Raw genomic sequence first — 18826 nt, forward strand, 5'->3', positions numbered from 1 at the left:
CCTCCTCCAGGGGAATCTTCCTGACCCAGGGATCAAACCCGCATCTCTTACATCTGCATTGCAGGTGGATTCTTTACTGCTAAGCCACCAGCTTCCCAAGGGCTAGGCCTCATCGCGAAGAGGACTCAGAGGAGCCTGACCAAGGAGAGAGTCTTTGTCAACATCAACAACTACTGCAAATTATAGCAAGGTAATTCTGATGTGTGCACCCGTGGTGAGAACTGCATCCTTATTCCCACAGAGGTGTGAGCCTTGATACTCCATTTAGATCTTTTCTTGCAGTAACTTCGTGATTTGTAAATGGACAGTTTCTCCAAAGCATTTTCTTCCTTAGCCTTTTACTGGAGAGTACCATGGCACCAAAAGGAGAGAAGTTAATTCATGTTCTGAAGCAAATACACTTCAATAAATATTAAGGGCCTGCTGTGTTTCAGACAATGTTCTATTTGGTGGGGATATAGTAGTTAAACAGCAGACATGGGCCCACCCCTCTATTAGTAAGGGACATGGTAGTCAAAGAGTAGAGTATAATGTGTGTGTGTTTAGTCGTGTCTGATTCTTTATGACCCCGTGGACTGTAAACTGCCAGGCTCCTCTGTCTGTGGGATTTCCCAGGCAAGAATATTAGAGTGGGTTGCCATTTTCTTCTCCAGGGGATCTTCCTGACACAGAGATCGAACTCAGGTCTCTTGTGTCTCCTGCATTGGCAGGTGGATTGTTTACCACTGAGCCACCTGGGAAACCCAGAATATAGTATATCAGTAAGTAAACAAGTTAGTTTCACATAGTGATACACTATGCAGAAAATAAAAGAAGGGTATTATAGTGATTTGGGGAATGTTGTGTTAAGGATAGGAGGTTTAAACTGAAATTGTTACTACAGGCTGTTACTAGTCACGCTCAGATTTGGGATCTAGTAATCCAGGCAGAGAAGTAATGGCAAGTACAAAGGCCTAGAGTCAGTGACGAGCTGGACAGGAAGAAAACCAGTAGGAGAGGAGCACTGAAGGCAGTGGTGTGTGGTGAACCTCCTGGTATCTATGGGGGTGATTCTAAGGCTTTTAATCTTGAGCAGCTGGCTCAATTATCATTTTATTAGTAAAATTATTAAGACATGTAAGACTGAGGCAGATTGAAGGAAGCCTGGAGAATGAAGAGATGCCCATTAGGCATGAAGCTGTAAATAGGCTTTTGGAGCTGGGACTTTGGATCTGTGTTTGTGTGTGTGTGTGTGTGTGTGTGTGTGTGTGTGTGTGTGTGTATCCGTTTTTCCCTTCGTGTGTGTGTCTGTCTGTCTTTTCCCTCCCTTCCTCTTCTTTCCACTTGGGCCTTGGCACACAGCAGCCTCAGGGTAACTGCATTCCTTGTGTGCTTGCTTGTTTATCAGAGGCTCCTGGGGTGATCATTCTCAGAGACATCCAGAGACTGCATGGACTTCTTTAAGCTAGCTGCAGAAGCCATGCAGTGTCACAGACTCATCAGAGAATCTGTAGCAATGTTCTACAATGATTACATTATAGAATCCCTCATTATTTTCTTTCAAGTTTAGTTATCATTTCCCTTTCAAAGTATTGCTGAATGATAACTTTTCTTTGCAACTATTAAACATTCCTCTTTATATAGTTAAATTATTGCCTTAAAACTATAAACCACTTATTTATGCTGTATTGGTAGCTCAAAGGTCTTCAAATCACCTCTTTTGTTACACAGATACCTCACTGAATCGTGTGACACTTCATCAAATAAAATATTGAAGTCAGTAGAATTCTTGAGACTTTTGAAATTCTTTGGAGGTCTCTAGCCCTATCTCCCCGCCTCCCCCAGCCCTATCCTTAAAAGATGTAAGGTGTTTCCATTTGCGTTTGTCATTTATTTGCTAGAATGAATGCTATATCTGTTGGATGGTAAAATGAAAATTTTCAGTTGCTAAAACTCTAAGGACTTTTAAAAGAGTTTATACCTTGTATGTTATTTTTGTGTTTTGGAAAGAGCAGTTTTTTTTGTTTTTGTTTTTTAAGTTACTTTAGTTTTTTAATTTATTCCTTTTGGTTCAATTCTATTAGAAAAGGAAATAGGATCATATCTTCTTTTTTATATGAGGATTTTAATAACACAAGATAATATGATTCTTATCCCTTTGTGTTCCACATCCTGGAATCTTTGAGGAAGGAGCCATGCGCAGGGATTCTGATTACTGACTTGGGGTGGGGTCCATGTGTAGGTGTCTCTACAGCTCCCGGAGGATTTTTTTTATGATGTCAGATTTGAGACCTCGCCCCTTCATCTGCTGGATCTAACTCTGGTATTTGCTGATGATAATCTTAGTCTCTGTAACAGGAAAAACAAATGGAAGCCCTGCCTGATACAGCTGTTTTGGCGACTAGACTTAAAAACACTCTTATCCAGTACCACAACCTTGAAGATGAAAAGTGGCGAGTTGCTAAGAAGACGGTAAATTAATTAAATTATTTGTGTTTGGGGTCTGTCTTCTAATGAGCTGGTGGATGACTTTGAAAATGGTACAGAAAAATATAGACCACACTTTAGATGACTGTGCAGGATAGATGAATGGGTCAGTAAAGCTGGTGGTTTCATAGGTCACAGAGGAGGAGCAGCAATCCCGCACTGCTGTCCTTAGCTCTTCAGATAATGGACACAAGAACAGACTCATGGCAACCAGATTGTAAAGAGCAGCCTCTCAGGTCAATAAATAAAACATGTCATCGTCGATTTAAGACAGGAAAGCATAGTAATTGATAGTTTGAAATCATTTCAGATATTTTAACAAGCCTGTGAGGATGGTCCATTAGTATTCTTTTTTTCACCAGTATGACTTACCCAAACTGTCGCATAGTAGAGTGTTGACAGAGCCAACCCTAGAAACCAGGACTCTTCCATTTCAGTGCTGTAACTATTCTGATATTCAGAATTTCTTACGAGATGATCTGGAAAAAAATGCCGGGGCTGATTCAGGGCAGTCCTGTCATCACAGATGCAGATTGCTTAATTTTGAAAAGATGGATGAGCAAATTCAGAATTAAATATTTGACATTTCTATTATCTTAGATTAAATTCTTCAGTAATGATAAATAGATAAGATTGTAATAATGCAAATAATGGCCAGTGAGCGTGCCATCACCAGATCTTAGTGTTTGGGTGTCTTTAAGCTACTGAAAAACCTTTTTCTAGGGGTCTGTAATTTAAGTAAGATGTGTGGTACTTTAGGATACAGAAAAAATTCAGATATGAATTATATGATGGTATGAGTGACTTGTATGTACTTCTTTGAATGTTTACTTATGTTTTATTTTCATGCAAAGCTAATGCTGTGGACTTTATGAAATTGTCAGTTTTATATCCAGGTTGCCACCTATGTAATTTTATCACTATACACTGTTTTTATTTTTATAGAAAGATGTAACAATTTGGAGGAAACCTTCAGAAGAATTTAATGGATATCTGTAAGTAATTCTTATAGTTTTACATAGCTCTTAAGATACTGCTAAACTTCAACTGTATATACACATATACTCATGATTGCTAAATGATCATTGCCAATAAAGTTTGGCTTTTGCTTTTAAGATTTTAAACTTTGTGAGAAGAAAATCATATTATGCATTCAAAGCTTTTAAAATGTCTGTGTCCCTGGTGAATAGAGTTGATTGTTTTGGGAATCGTAAATGATGGTATAGCTGATAAAATCTTAATTTCTTACTGTGGTATATAAAATACTTGTAATATTCTTTCTGCATTTATTCAGTACTGTAGCATATTTTGTTCTAAGAATTTGTATTGAAGAAATAATTGGAAATTAATAATTATTTAAGTATTTGTCTCTTCTGTCACATTACTTAAAACATTAAAAATTATAAACAGCCTGAATAATCAATAGTTAAGGAATGATTAGATTATAAAATGTGCTATTTTACAATCTTTAGAAACCATACTTTCAGATGTTATTTAAAAACATAAGAAATGTTAAAGATGTAATGAAAAATGAATACAGCAGAGTACTAAGCTGTATGTAGCACAGTCATAGGTTGACAAACTATATTTTTATATTAAAATGTTTTTATTTAACACAAAAGTATATACCTCTAGATGGCAGTTTTATGTGTGATTTTTGTTTATTTATTTTTGGCATATAATAGAGTACGAATTATGTCTTTAACCAGTAAAAAAATATATATTGTTTTTTAAAGCTAGTGCAGATAGGTGCCTTGTGTAATTGGAGTGGGATATTCATATTCTGGGGGCTTGGCACTTTTTAGAATGAAACTATTGACCACAGTTTCTACATACAGAATGTTTTGAAGTGTATTACCAAAGATGGCATTTCCAGAAAGGTAAGTTGTGCAGTATTTATGGGAAGGACAGGGACACGAGAGTTGGATTAAACACTGTAAGCAAGTGTGGAAGTTAACCCTTTAGATCAGTAACTCCCCGCAGGGGCTGAAAAAGTTTAAAAGTGGCTGGGGGCACTGTGCTCAGTGATAAAAACTCACAGAAGAGCTGATACCTGGGCTGAGCCAGAAAGAACAGACAGGTGTTTCTTAGGGAATGAGGCAGAGAGAACTGCACTCAATCACATTAACACAGATGGCTTCCAGGTAGATGGGAAACACTGAGACAGTTTGTTTACAGAATTTAGGCTTCCTTGTTGTCTCAGACAGTACAGAATCTGCCTGCAATGCAGGAGACATGGGTTCGATCCCTGGGTCAGGAAGATCCCCTGGAGAGGAGAATGGCAACCCACTCCTGTATTCTTGACTGGAGAACTCCATGGACAGAGGAGCCTGGTGGGTTACAGTCCAAGGGTCACAAAGAGTCGAACACGACTGAGCGACTGACTTTTTTTTACAGAAATTCAAGTTGTGTTTATATAGTTGGAACATAAAGTATGGGAATGAGGAGAGCACGTCTGAAGGACTTTTGAATTCTTAAACCAAGGATTTCGGTTTTGTATTTATCCTCTGCTCAACCCAACCCTCCCAGGTCCTCAAGGGATTTTGTATTTATTATGGTAACAGTTGTGAGAGACAGATATGAGCGTAGAAAGTTTAGAGAAGAGCTTGTATCCTGGGAGACCACGGCTGGCTTCTTAAAGTGTCCCTATGATTGTATACAAAGTTTTCTGACAATGTATATTCCTGGGAAGATATCTGTGGCTTTTTTCAGATTCTTAGAGTTATATGATCAGAAGAGCTAGAATCTGATGCAGTATTGAGTTGGACACAGAGTTCCCAAAGTAAGGACACAGCAGGGGAGCTGAAAAGGACAAATGGACTTGAAAGAGATTTGATGGTGATGATGGCGTAATGATGCAGTGGTGATGATAACTAACGTCTGTCGAAACGCACATGTTGTTCTGTGCACTTAATGTGTAGAAAGTCATCTCGATAAAACATGGTGACTTTCTAGTTCTGACTGTTGGAATGGGGTTAAGAGAAAAAGAAGTGTTGAAGTTGAAACCCAGATTTCTAATTTGGGTGCCTGAATTAATTTGTATTACCCACCCCTACCCTCTACCCCCATCCCAAGTTATAGAACCTAGGCCAAAGAGCAGATTTAGGACTGAGGATAATATAAGCTTGAGCTTGAGATATTTGCAAACTGATAAAAAGCTTCAGATGCTTAAAAAAGAGAAAAAAGACCCGCAAAAACAGTGCTAGTTAGAGCCAGTCTGTCTCTTTTTCCTTTCTTTCTCACAGGTAACTACTGTCTTGAAGTTGTAGTATTTGTGTTTCATGCTTGGGCCATATATATGTGTGTGTTTCTTTTAGTAATATGTTTTAATTGTTTCTGTTCAATCCTGTTTCAGTTTGCCCATGCTGCTACATGCTGATCTGTACTTTAGTTCTATATTCATGTACCACAGTGTGTTCATCTGTGTTTGCAAATTTGCCTACAGATAAATTTTTAGGTTGTTGTCAATTCTTCTCTATAGTATGCTTCTTGGTACACGTCTCCTCCTGCGCCTGTGTATCATTTTCTTGGGTACGTACCTGTTGTCAAACTGTTCTGTAAAGTAGTGATAGCACTTTGAGAGATGGCATTTTCTTCCATTCTACACTTGTTATTAATTTCTTAATCTCTGGCAGGATGGTATCTTGGCTAGTAATTATTTAACTATGAGTGATATTGAGCATCTTTTCTAGGTTTATTGATCTTTCAGGTCACTCTTGTCCTTTGTCCATCTTTTCTTTGGATTGTCTTTATCTCGTTCTTTGAACAATGGTTCCAACAAAGGTTGTCTAGTCAAGGCTATGGTTTTTCCAGTAGTCATGTATAGATGTGAGAGTTGAGCTATAAAGAATGCTGAGTGCCGAAGAATTGATGCTTTTGAACTGTGGTATTGGAGAAGACTCTTGAGAGTCCCTTGGACTGCAAGGAGATCCAACCAGTCCATTCTGAAGGAGATCAGCCCTGGATATTCATTGGAAGGAATGATGCTGAAACTCCAATACTTTGGCCACCTGATGCGAAGAACTGACTCATTGGAAAAGACCCTGATTCCGGGAAAAGATTGAAGGCGGGAGGAGAAGGGGATGACAGAGGATGAGATGGTTGGATGGCATCACTGACTCAATGGACATGAGTTTGAGTAAACTCTGGGAGTTGGTGATGGACAGAGAGGCCTGGTGTGCTGCATCCATGGGGTCACAAAGAGTCGGACATGACCGAGCAACTGAACTGAACTGAATCATATATCTTCTATAATAAGTATGTGCTGTGCTGTGCTAAGTCAATTCAGTCATGTCCAGCTCTTTGCAACCTTATGGACTATAGCCCATTAGTCTCCTCAGTCCATGGGGTTCTCCTGGCAAGAATACTGGAATGGGTTGCTGCCCTGCTCTGGGGGATCTTTCTGACCCGGGGATCAAACCTTCATCTCTAAAGTCTCCTGCACTGGGTGGCAGGCTCTTTACCACTAGCACCACCTGTTATGGCTTCCCTGGTGGTTCAGACGGTAAAGAATCTGTCTGCAACGCAGGAGACCCACGTTTGATCCCTGGGTCGGGAATATCCCCTGGAGAAGGAAATGGCAATTCAGTCCAGTATTCTTGCCTGGATAATCCCATGGACAGAGACGCCTGGCAGGCTACAGTCCGTAGGGTCACAAAGAGTTGGACACAGCTGAGCAACCGCTGCTGCTAAGTTGCTTCAGTCGTGTCCGACTCTGTGCGACCCCATAGACGGCAGCCCACCAGGCTCCCCTGTCCCTGGGATTCTCCAGGCAAGAACACTGGAGCGGATTGCCATTTCCTTCTCCATGAGCAACTAAGAAGCAGCATCTAAGTACATATGTGTTACACTTATATTCTTCCAGTCTGTGACTAGTTTTTAAAGAAATTACTTATTTTGTTATTTGTAGTATGCAAGTTTTTAATTTTAATCATCTTGTGTTATTTCTGTTTTATGTATTCAAATAATCTTCCTGTATCCTGAGGTTACAAAGATAGTAACTTACATAATTTTCTCAAAGTTTAAAAATTTTACCTTTTATATAGTGGTATTTAGTCTATCTGGAATTGTCTTGACTGATATGAAGCAAGAATTCAGATTTATTTTCTCTATTAGGATAACTATTGGATCCATATACCATTTATGAAATAGTACATCTTTTTCCTACTGATACGGACTGTCACCTTTGAAATATGTTAAGTTCTGCTATTATTCATGAGTCAGTCCTGGGTGTTCTATTCCTGGGTGACCTATTTTTCCATTCCTAATAAAAAGTTTTTGAAAGTCAGGCTAAAACATGGATATACTAATACCATGTTAGAGCATATCTGAGAAAAGAACAGCATAGAAAGTAATGGAGCATTACGGTGTTCTGCAGACTGTTCTTGGCTACACCATAACATGAAGGTACTTACTATGTTCATAATGCAGAAGATAGCCTTCAGATCTCCTATTAGATCTTTAGAATACATTCTGATGGAATAATTGATAGAACCTATTTATCAGACAAGTTGTAAGGATTTACTCTTTTCAAAAAATCTTCACTAAATTTTACTTTTTTTGAAGTGAACTGTGAACTCTGAGAGCATACTGAAATTTTTCATTCCAGTAGCATTTGACTTGAATATTTTTCTCCAGCTTCAAAGCCCAAGGTGTGATAGGCGATGCTGTCAATAGTGTAATAGACCATATACGCCCAGGTCCCTGTCGCTTGGATTGGGACAGCTTGATGACCTCTTTGGATATTTTGGAGCACTTTGAAGAGGTATTTGTTTTGAAACGTTACTTCGGACTGTGTGTGTGTCTGTGTGTGTCGTGTGTGAGACTGTGTGTGTGCGAGTGCTCAAGTGCATGTGAATGTGTATACACACTTGCATCCACTATTATATTCATTGCTTTGAGACTAAGTAGTCATGGCAAAGATCTCTAATGAGTGTTAGAACTGAGTTTGTTTTTTGCAGTAGCTTTATCCTTTCTGCTTGAGAAAATTATGTCTTTGATTGTAAAACTTTGAGGTTCTGAAATCTAAAATTCTGAAAATACCACCATCATATTCAGTTTTCTTGGTAATAGTATGTAGGTTTTCCATTAATATTAAGCTAAGATCAAAGAAAAAAATGCCACCTTTGGTATTAAGAAGTAGGTAACCAAAGTGGCTTTTTCTGTTTTATTAATTCATTTCTTGCCATGTTTTAATCAAAGTACTTGTGGATTTTATCTTACACATCTACAGTCTACACTGCCTGCTTCCACTTATCATATAGGATACGAGGTGCTGTTTTGAAAGAGAGATTTGGATTCTGGGTAACTTACCTCTGCACTTTGATTGTATATCCTGCACATGTCCATATAGAACAGTGAGATACAGAATAGATTTCTAAATCTGTCAGAATCACTATAAGAAATGCTGTTAGTAATCATTATAACACATTTTAGTGAGTGTTAGTGTTTTACTGCATTGGAGAAGGAAATGGCAACCCACTCCAGTGTTCTTGCCTGGAGAATCCCAGGGACAGGGGAGCCTGGTGGGCTGCCGTCTATGGGGTCGCACAGAGTCGGACACGACTGAAGTGACTTAGCAGCAGCAGCAGTGTTTTACTACAGGTTAACTTATGTGAGTCTGCTTCTGTGTTTCCTGCAGCACTAACAGCTGTTTGCTGTCCTCTTTCAGAACTGCTGTGTGATGCGTTATACAACTGCGGGTCAGCTTTGGAATATAATCTCCCCAAGAGAGTTTGTTGACTTCTCCTATACTGTGGGCTATAAAGAAGGGCTTTTATCCTGTGGTAAATGTCTCAAAACCTCTTACTTTCTCTCAGTTTGTTTTAAATTTTGAGTTTTCTAAGGCTGGATATTGCTTTCTACACAAGATATATTTTCAACCTTCATGGTTGTTTTATAATCAATAAGCTTGGTTTGCAAATGCTAAACCTTAGGGATGAAAATAACAATATCAGGAAGGCTTTTGCAGTCTTTCTGATGAGTTTTTGTTCCCCATTACATAGTCCTTCATCCCACAGCTAACAAATATGGGTCACGTGACTGCCTCCAAGAAAGGGGTCTTGTCAGTGGGTTTCCTTCTAAGTCACTCTCAAGAGATAGCTTCTTGGTCATATACTCTAAAAAAATATGCTCAGCATGTGCTAGAATATTTTTCCGTCCTTGATCTGTGTAGTAATTTTTTCAAAATTAAAAATACTATTAGAAGGCTCATGCTTTTGAAAATATATCTGTAGGTAAATTAATGTTTTTGTATGAACAGTGCATATTTGAGTTGGCAGTTTTAGGTACACATCTGCCTGTTTACTCTCAGTCATCAGAGCCAGGCTGGATGTGGCGGTGCCTGTGGGAGCAAGGGTGGCACCGCAGGTTTGATGCTCGGTACCTGGGCCCACTGCGACGGGAAGGTTCATGTTTTCCAGGGAGTTACCAAGATGACATGCCGTTTACTCTGAAGGGATTAGAACTTTCCCTATTATACATCTACCAGGCTCTGTCAGAATTCCACTTGGTAATTATCTTTTTCATTCTTCCACGGTCACTCTTGGGGCTTAATTTTCATCTACATGGATAAGAATGTTTAAATAAGCAATCTGATAATACTTTTAATGAGAGTTTTAGATTAATGTCAGTCATTGCTATTAATAATCTTATTTTAAATTGCCTTGTAGGGATAAGTCTTGACTGGAGTGAAAAGAGATCAGAATTTGTTCGTGGATATAACCATCCCTGTGGTTGGTTTTGTGTTCCTCTTAAAGAGAGTCCAAGCCGGAGTCTTTTGACAGGCTATATTCAGACGGATCTGCGTGGAATGATTCCCCAGTCTGCAGTAGATACAGCTATGGCAAGCACTTTAATCAACTTCTATGGTGATTTACAAAAAGCCTTACAAAAGGCATAATTTGCTTAAACTTACAGTAGTAGTATATTCTCTGAATCCACTCCATCTCTTAGCTGCATGGCTTATAAAAAATCATCCTTCCCTCTCTTCTGCATAGCCTGTAGAAAATTTTGAGATGTTTTTGGTTTATTTTATTCAGAAAGTAAATAGCTAGCTAGCGTGAACATCTCAGTTTTCCTAAACAGTTATTTGCACATTGTTTGGAATGGTAGTGTGTCTAGGAATGGAGAGGATGACAGAAATTCACCAAGAAGTAGATATAGGTCTTTGACATAAACTCTCAAGAAATTGAATCGTGCCTCAGTAGGAATATTTTGGCTGCTTAGAAATTAGAGAAAGCCAAGCTTCTTGCTGGTAGGTTAAAATCACCTGTTTTAGAGCTTTATAAACATTCTGTAAAAGTTTTAACTTTGGAGGAAGTTGTATATTAATGTTTTACTATATGTATGCTCTATGAGTTTAACAATATCTTGAACTAAAGAAAAACTACTTTTCTCTATTCCTAAAGATGAACTTCACTGTTGACTTGAATGACTTTAAATATTGAAAATATCAGAAAGAAGAATAGGTATCCTAATGCAATCAGTTTTGATACCTAGATAACAGTATTTTGTAGATATCTTTAAAAATATATTTGTATCTTTATGTGCTTTTATTTTGGGAGTCTTAAAAGCCTTTATGCATGAATAAGAGAGTGCAAAAAAACTGCCAGATATGTGCTGGGATACCACGTTGATTGAGCAATATTCTGGGGTGTGTGAAATGGGTGGTGGTATCCAGTACTAACCAATAGAGAATCATCTTTTTAGAAAGTTAGATTCAATGAATGTTTTGTACCAGTTTGAGTTTTAAATGTGTCATTCAAATCATAAATTACTCATACTCATTATCATACACATTCACAATTGTGATGTAATATAACAAATGCATTCATAGATTTATACAAATGCCTGGATGAGTCATTTTATAGCTAGAATGGACTGTAATGTGTCTCTTGGTTCTGTGGCTACATTAAATGAACATTCCTGAATGATTTTAATATTCCAAGTGCTTTTTGGCATTTGCACTGTCTACCTAGTTTACATATAAGTTGAAAACTTGAGGGAACTCAGTGTGTCTATGCAAATTTTTATATTTATATTTGTGTATACGCACACATCTTGAAATCCATTTCAGTATTCAGTGTGAGTTATGTGTTATTATTACTGTTCCCACTGTTTCATTTTCTCTTCTTTCTCTTGGGTTAATGTGGGATAAAGTGAGCTCTGGAAATAATATTAATATTTACTAGATAGACCTCAAAGTGGGCTTCCCTGATGGCTCAGACAGTAAAGAATCTGCCTGAAATGCAGGAGACCTGGGTTCAATCCCTGGGTCAGGAAGATCCCCTGGAGAAGGGAATGGCAACCCACTCTAGTACTCTTGCCTGGAGAATCCCATGGACGGAGGAGTCTAGTGGGCTACAGTCCATAGGGTCGCAAAGAGTTGGATATGACTGAACAGCACTTTCACTTTAGACCAGGAAAAGCACAAAAACATTATGGTTCAATTGCATGAAGGTGTGATCTGTATGTTACTTTCCTGCGTTTTCCTGAGTGTTAAATAAAGCATAACTCATAGTTCTTCAGATCCATTTGAAAACAGAAAAAGTAGAGCTGATTTATTTTTATTTTTTTGCTATTGGAGATAATGTTCAAAACAAAAGGTGGCAGTACCATTATATCCATAGTGAATAATCTCACAAATTTTAGATGAAAAATAATTCGTTTCAAGGTCTGATAGAAGCAATGCAAAAAATGATCTTATATTCTTAACTTGAAATTTATTAATCACCAATGTTTTTCCAGATTGACTACCCAAATTTTTGAGTTGTTGAATTCCTCTGCTACTACTTCTTTTTCTTGCAATAAGGAAAGAGAACTGAGGAGTTTAACTTTCAGCTTCCCTTAGAAATTGTTAAATGTTAATTTTGACTTAATCTATTGTCTTTTATTTGGTTTTAATAATGTAGAGTAGGAGGTTCCTTATACTCCAGTGTTCTGTCTAGCATGGCAAAATACCAGCAGGTGTCCAATTATAGGGTGCCCAGATTGGGTAAGGTTGCAACAAGATGTATATTACTATAAGGGCTATTATTGCCTAAGCTGGGTACTGCTAAAGGCAAATAAACTGTCCACTCTAAGCTACTCCGTGTTCTCTTGGTTTTTATAACTTAAACCTCCAACTAGTGATTCCATAATCTACTCTTGAATGAGGATCCTTGCAGGTAACAGGACCCTCATGGAAAAATTCATTCACAGTTTTGAGCCATCTGATGGATTGAAGGATCATATTTGAATTACCTGCAATTTACATACAGCTTCTGGATGGCACTTCTAGATGTGTAGCTATTACCACAGTCCAGTTTTAGAACATTTCTATCATTCAAAAGATCTCTTACCTCTTGGTTGAATCATATATAAACAAAGTTTAGCACAGTTGTTTAGTATACAGATGATGAAAAAGAGCAGGTTTTGTTTGGTCTTGTACTCAAGAGTAGAGGTGTATTTGGTTCTAAGCTCAAGAGCCTTGTGATAATAGGTTACATGTGTTATGTCAAATACCACAATGATATGAAATTTAACAATGTGGGTTGGGATTAATATTAACACATGTAATAGAATTTGATGTTTCTGTAGCAGTGCAGTAGAATAGAAAAATAATGTGAGCCGTAATTGTAGATGTCATTTAAATTTTTCTAGCGGCCACATTAAAAAATTAAAGAATCAGTGGAAGTTAATTTTAATAGTATAGTTCATTTCACTCAGCATATCCAAAATATCATTTCAACATGTAATTTATAAAAATCTTTTAAGATAGCTTGCATTCTTTTGTACTAATTTTTTTATTTCTGGTGTATATTTTACTAATTTGGGCTAGCCACGTTTCAAGTTAATTTTAATAACTTAATAATGCACAGTTTTGTATTAATCTACATATTAATTTGTCTTTCTATAAGGTGTTGTAGAGAATTTCCTAGAATCACTCTCTTAAGTACAAAATCTTTTCTGGTCTCTGAAGCCTTCAGTGCTTGCTTTTAGTGTGCCCTAAGAAGTGTGAACTTCTTAACATTAGAAATAAATCAGTTAGAAATAAATATCAATTGTCAATAAAATAAAAATGATAGCCCAAAATATTTCCCTTTAAAGATAACAAACTTTTCATAGGACTGTTGATGGAATGAAAGAATATAATCTGCCTTGTGGTAATATGATTGATTATTTTCTCTAGCTTATAGCTAGTTTGTATTAGAAACACGTGTATGTAGGAGATATTTGGCATAGTACTGTTTTCAGTACATACCTATTTTTTTAGAAAGTTAGTTTCATACAAGAAGATAATTTATCATAAGTGATACTTTCACATGAATCTTTGATTATCTTTTGCATGTTAATCTTTGATTAATCCTTGAAGTTTAACAGAATACTCAGCAATAATAATTAGGAGAATTTAGTGTTCTGCAGTTATGAGTAATATAAACTGCTAGCTGTTAAAGACAGATTGTTCACGTTAAAATTCTCTTCATTTTGTTGTTCACTGAGGTTGGATATATTTGAAACTGTAGATTTCTATGTGTAAAAATATCTCCCAATAAAAAAATGCCTTTCTTTTCTCTCCTCCTTTCTTTTTCCTTCCTAACTGAAGAACATTTTATCATCACTCAGGTTGAATTAAATTAACATCTCAAGCTAAAAGCTCTGTACTTGAGGTTTTTGCCTCTGGAGAAGGCAGGAAACATTGCACAATGTAGACTCCTAATGTCTGTTGGCTTTTACATATGAGTAATTCCCTTTGATGTAGATAAAAGCTTTACCTGTTTACTTTTAAGGACACACTAGCATCATTTGAATCAGTTCTTAAAATCCAGTTTATACTGTGGATATCACAACCCTATGCATAAATTAACAGAACCCAGGGAAGCAAGGAGACTTGACTTAGACCCTGTGTTACTTGTCCAGTCTGTCGCCCATACCTTTCTTCTTCAACTTTCAGAAGGAGTGGATGGTAGGATCTGAGCTTAGAAGAAACATTAGATTAATCCCAGAGCACAGGAAATTGAAATAATATATTGTTGTTTCCAAAGATTTTACATGTATGGTTAAATAAAAATTCATTCCTTGGAATTAAATAAAAGTTGTATACCATATATAGATTTTATTTTTAAGAAGTTTGTATTTCTTTTATGAGCCAATATATAAAACTGGAACCTTTGTTAAACTAATAAGCATGTATTAATATAATAAAATGTAATTTATTAAATTTCTATGAAATATATCAATAAAATTTCTGCACACTCTTATATTGATTGTTGATACTTAGTTCCTTTAACCTTATTTGAATTTAAAGTATTAATTTAGCTTCTTGAATTCTTATAAAAGAAAATTAACAGCAGGTAAATTAAGATTAATAATGCACATGTTAACCCTGCCAATGTCATATAAGTCACAATGCTGCTGAATTTTGATTTGCTGTTATATAGCAAGGATGGTGATATATTCTGCTGTTACTACAGTAACATATAGGTAAGGCTTATTGTACACATTTTTAAATAATTGTATTAACTTGATTAGCAGTTGTGATGATTTCATTTGGAGTTGAAAAAAGCTGGAAGTGACTACAAAGGAACTATTGATCTGTATTGTAAGAAAGTAGTTACAAATGCTGTGAGAAATATGCAGTAGAAAATATGACTATTAAGTAGTTTAAACAAAGAGTCAGGAATTCCATGGCAGTCTAGCGGTAGTTAGACTGTACTGTCCTTTCTGAGGGTAATCCGTGGTCGAGGAACTGAAAGTCACTCAGTTGTGTCAACTCTGCGACTCAGTCCATGGAATTCTCCAGGCCAGAATACTGGAGTGAGTAGCCTATCCCTTCTCCAGGGAATCTTCCCAACCCAGGGATTGAACCCAGGTCTCCCACATTGCAGGTGGATTCTTTACCAGCTGAGCCACAAGGGAAGCCCAAGAATACTGGAGTGGGTAGCCTATCACTTCTCCAGCAGATCTTCCCAACCCAAGAATCAAATTGTCTCCTACATTGCAGGAGGATTTTTTACCAACTAAGCCATCAGGGAAACCCAAGATCCAGTAAGACACAAGGCATGGCAAAAAAAGCAAAAAACCAAATAGGGAGTTTTCCTCATTTAATAAAGTTTGGATATGGGTAATTATTCATGTTTACCATCAGCTCAAGGATGTCAGGGCGTGTTTCTGCAGTTTGCATCTTTCCCTCAGATATGATAAAGTGACCAACTAGCCCTGGACAGTACATGTGCATCAGGAAAGGAAGGAACAGGGAAGGCAGGGCACTAGTCATCTGGCCCTTATCAGGAAAGCAAATGCTTTTCCAGAGCCTCCAGTAGCTTTTCTTTGTAGTGGTCGGGTCACATGACTACCCCTAGCTGGGAAGGCAACGATTTCCAGCCTCTTGGAGGGAGTGCTGGTAATGACTGGCCAATCATAGCATGTCCATGGGCCACCTCTGGAAATTGTATCAAGTTCCTTTGAACGTCAATGGGAAAGTGATAGACAAACAAAGTAGAAATGAAAATTCACTCTGTCGTGAAACATTCACTGGACACCTTCCATATGGCAGATGCTACACAGCATCCTTAGCTCAGATAATGAGGTGAAGGATCTTCTCAGTAGGTTATTAATGGTTTATGTCACATGGCATCCAGTGTGAATGACCTTTGTTTATATTACATTTCCACTTCTTGGAGCAAAGGGTCCACTATGGATGATGACTTCCATACCAGGAGACAGAAAATTGCTGGAAAACGTGAACTGCAAACCTGTCCTTGGAGACGGAGGGTGGTCCATGTCACTAGTGTTATCAGCTGTACAGGCAATTAGTGGGGTGTAGAATTCTGCCGAAAGAAAAGACGGAAGAAGCGTAGTGTACAAACACCACATGGGCTTTTTACTCGTTATTTGGATGGTATTTTCTTGACCAGGAGCTTTACCTTCCTACTTAGGTTTTGCTTTAGTGACATACCTTAAGTACAAGCAGCTGATTTTTCATTAAAGGAAGTAGTCCAGAGATTGTGAAAAACAGGTTGAAATAAAAAGATGTTTCGTATTGTAAAAATGGACTTGCAGTTTTTTTCTCCAGCATTTCCCTTAATTAAGAAGTCATTGGTGAGGATTTTGGACCTAGTAGTAATTGGTAGCAAGCTCCAATTCTGAGAGGGAACCTCACTGAAATATTATGCCTTCCCCTCAGATATTTTACACAAATGTTTGCTAACTGGTTGGATGGCCAAACTCAAGAAAAACTTGCAGATCTTTTTACAACTCTTGTTGCTAACAATCAGTGTCTTAAGAGTGAAAAGAAAGGATTTTCCCTTTCATTCTCAGGTACTGTAGGTTTGAAAGAATCAACATGAAGGGACCACTGCGTCTCATTTGGCCTGACAATTCGACATTAGGATTATTTCCTTAGGATAGATTTCCCAAACTCAGAAAAGCTTTCTGTAGTGTTACTGAGAAAAAAATAAGACTGGATTATTATGCAACTATCATAAATGTCTGTAAAGATTATGCAAACAATGCTTTCTATAGTAATCGTTGTTTTGCCACTAAGTTGTGTCCAACCCTCTTGTGATCCCCGAGTCCCCCAGGCTCCTCTGTCCATGGAATTTCCCAGCAAAAATACTGGACTGGGTAGCCTTTCCCTTCTCCAGGGGATCTTCCAAAGCCAGGGATGGAACCCAGGTCTCCTGCTTGGCAGGTGGACTGTTGACCACTAAGCTACCTGGGAAGCCTATGCTATAGTGATACAGGTTGATACAAAACAGTTGCAGTATGATAAAGGCTATAAGAACTAATGCTAGAGAAAAAAGACAATGCTTGACTTTGAAAGAATTCTTGTGGTAATTTTGTACTTTTCTGTATTTTCTGTTTTTTATAATGAAAATCAATTTTTATATGAATTTCTGCCTTGACTTTGGTGAACTGACTTCTCAGTTGTGAGAGCCCTGGACTGGATGGGCAGCCCAGATCTCAGCCACTAACTGTGATCATGGATAAGTCATTACCTTTCTGGCTGTTACTTCTTTTTAGTAAAATGAGCTGGTTGGGTTAAATGAGTACAAAGATCCTCTTTTAACTTTATGATTTTATGACATCATTATATAATATTAAAAATACTGTGAAACCCAGGGTATAATTTTATCTGAGAAAATGGAAAAACACTCAAGGAATGCAACTCCACATTTCAGATATGAGGAAATGACCACTGTGCCACTCTTGAATTGTGCTAACATTTCAAACCACAGAATACAAAGTATTGGTGCGCTCTTCGGATTTATTATCATACTGTACATGCAAACTGCTTGACACGTTTCCCAGCAGTAGGTACATGCTGCTTTTGGCATGCTCTCACACACCTGAGAGAACTTACACAGGAAAACGCGGGCCTCGCTAAGGTCATTCCGACAGTTGGTCTCCCGACATTCATTTGCTCGTGTCACACACTCTGTTACGCTCCCGGGAAACACCAGGAAATGAGCATTTGAACCGCTGCACTGCGTCGTCCAGCCTGCGTCCGGGAGGCGGCCGGCCGCGCCCCCGGGCTGGGCGCCGAGCCTGGGCTCCGGTCTCGGCCGCTGAAGACCGCAGCTGGGTCAAAAGCAAACACGCGGGACTCCGATGAATTCTCTACAGACATTCTCTATATTTACACTTATGGCCAGGGCAAACTTACACGTTTACCTAAAAAATATCCTAATGGATCTTTGTATTAAGGATCGATAGCACCGTTTTGACAGGTTTTAAAAATGAAATGTTGGCGGCTCTCCTTCCGGCACTTTCAATCAGAAATTGGAAAGGTAGCTGCAGTCTCGGCCGTGAAAACTCAAATCTTGACACTTGTTCTTTGTCCTTCAAAGGGCCTGTCTTGGCTAATGGCTTGCAGTCTAAACTCCTGCGGATGTAGGGTTCCTGTCTGCAGTGGTATTCCATCCTTCCACCTAAGCCTCCACACTGTTGTGAGCTGCTTAGATCCTTAGTCCAGAATACTTTCAACAGGAACGTGATACAGATCCGCCCTCTACAAAAACCTGGAGAAGGCATATAGACAACGCCCCCCTAAGTCTGAAAACCCTGGTAAGACGCGTTCCTTTCTCAAATGCCTGCTCACTTGTGCTGTGTCCCCACAGCGTCTCTGTCTTGGCCTCCCTTCCATCACTCAGATGACCCTTCCTTCCTTTCATTTGCCCTGAGAAACAATAAGGCATTTACTAATCACAGACGTTATCTGAAACAAGCAAAGTGGCAAGATGCCTAAAAGTATATATACTGTTACCTATTTTTTTTAAAGTTTCCTGAAGATGGATGTAAAATACTGCCTGCAATGAGTAAAGAGGAAATTACAGAAGAGTGTATTAAGGGGTGAGGCAGAGAGAGGGAGAAGAAAGGA

General features: G+C 38.2%; 1 protein-coding gene across 9 annotated transcripts in view; it reads left to right on the forward strand.

The window, feature by feature from the left end:
* STARD4 (StAR related lipid transfer domain containing 4) overlaps window positions 1-18826 on the forward strand; it is a 32470-nt gene that overhangs the window by 7098 nt on the left and 6546 nt on the right. For 6 of the 9 annotated variants that reach the window (XM_044947225.1, XM_044947226.1, XM_044947227.1 and 3 more), the window contains 6 exons: window positions 65-190; window positions 2338-2451; window positions 3412-3461; window positions 8104-8230; window positions 9137-9251; window positions 10137-10309. In XM_044947225.1, coding sequence (XP_044803160.1) covers window positions 2347-2451; window positions 3412-3461; window positions 8104-8230; window positions 9137-9251; window positions 10137-10309 — 570 coding nt within the window. In that variant the 5' untranslated portion in view covers window positions 65-190; window positions 2338-2346. Of the gene's footprint in view, window positions 1-64; window positions 191-2325; window positions 2452-3411; window positions 3462-8103; window positions 8231-9136; window positions 9252-9887; window positions 9977-10136; window positions 14706-18826 lie in introns of those variants that run through there. The other 3 variants (XM_006055088.3, XM_006055086.3, XM_025292140.2) reach the window with 3 other exon arrangements.

Source organism: Bubalus bubalis, chromosome 9, assembly GCF_019923935.1.
Source record: "Bubalus bubalis isolate 160015118507 breed Murrah chromosome 9, NDDB_SH_1, whole genome shotgun sequence".
NCBI classification, from domain to species: domain Eukaryota; kingdom Metazoa; phylum Chordata; class Mammalia; order Artiodactyla; family Bovidae; genus Bubalus; species Bubalus bubalis.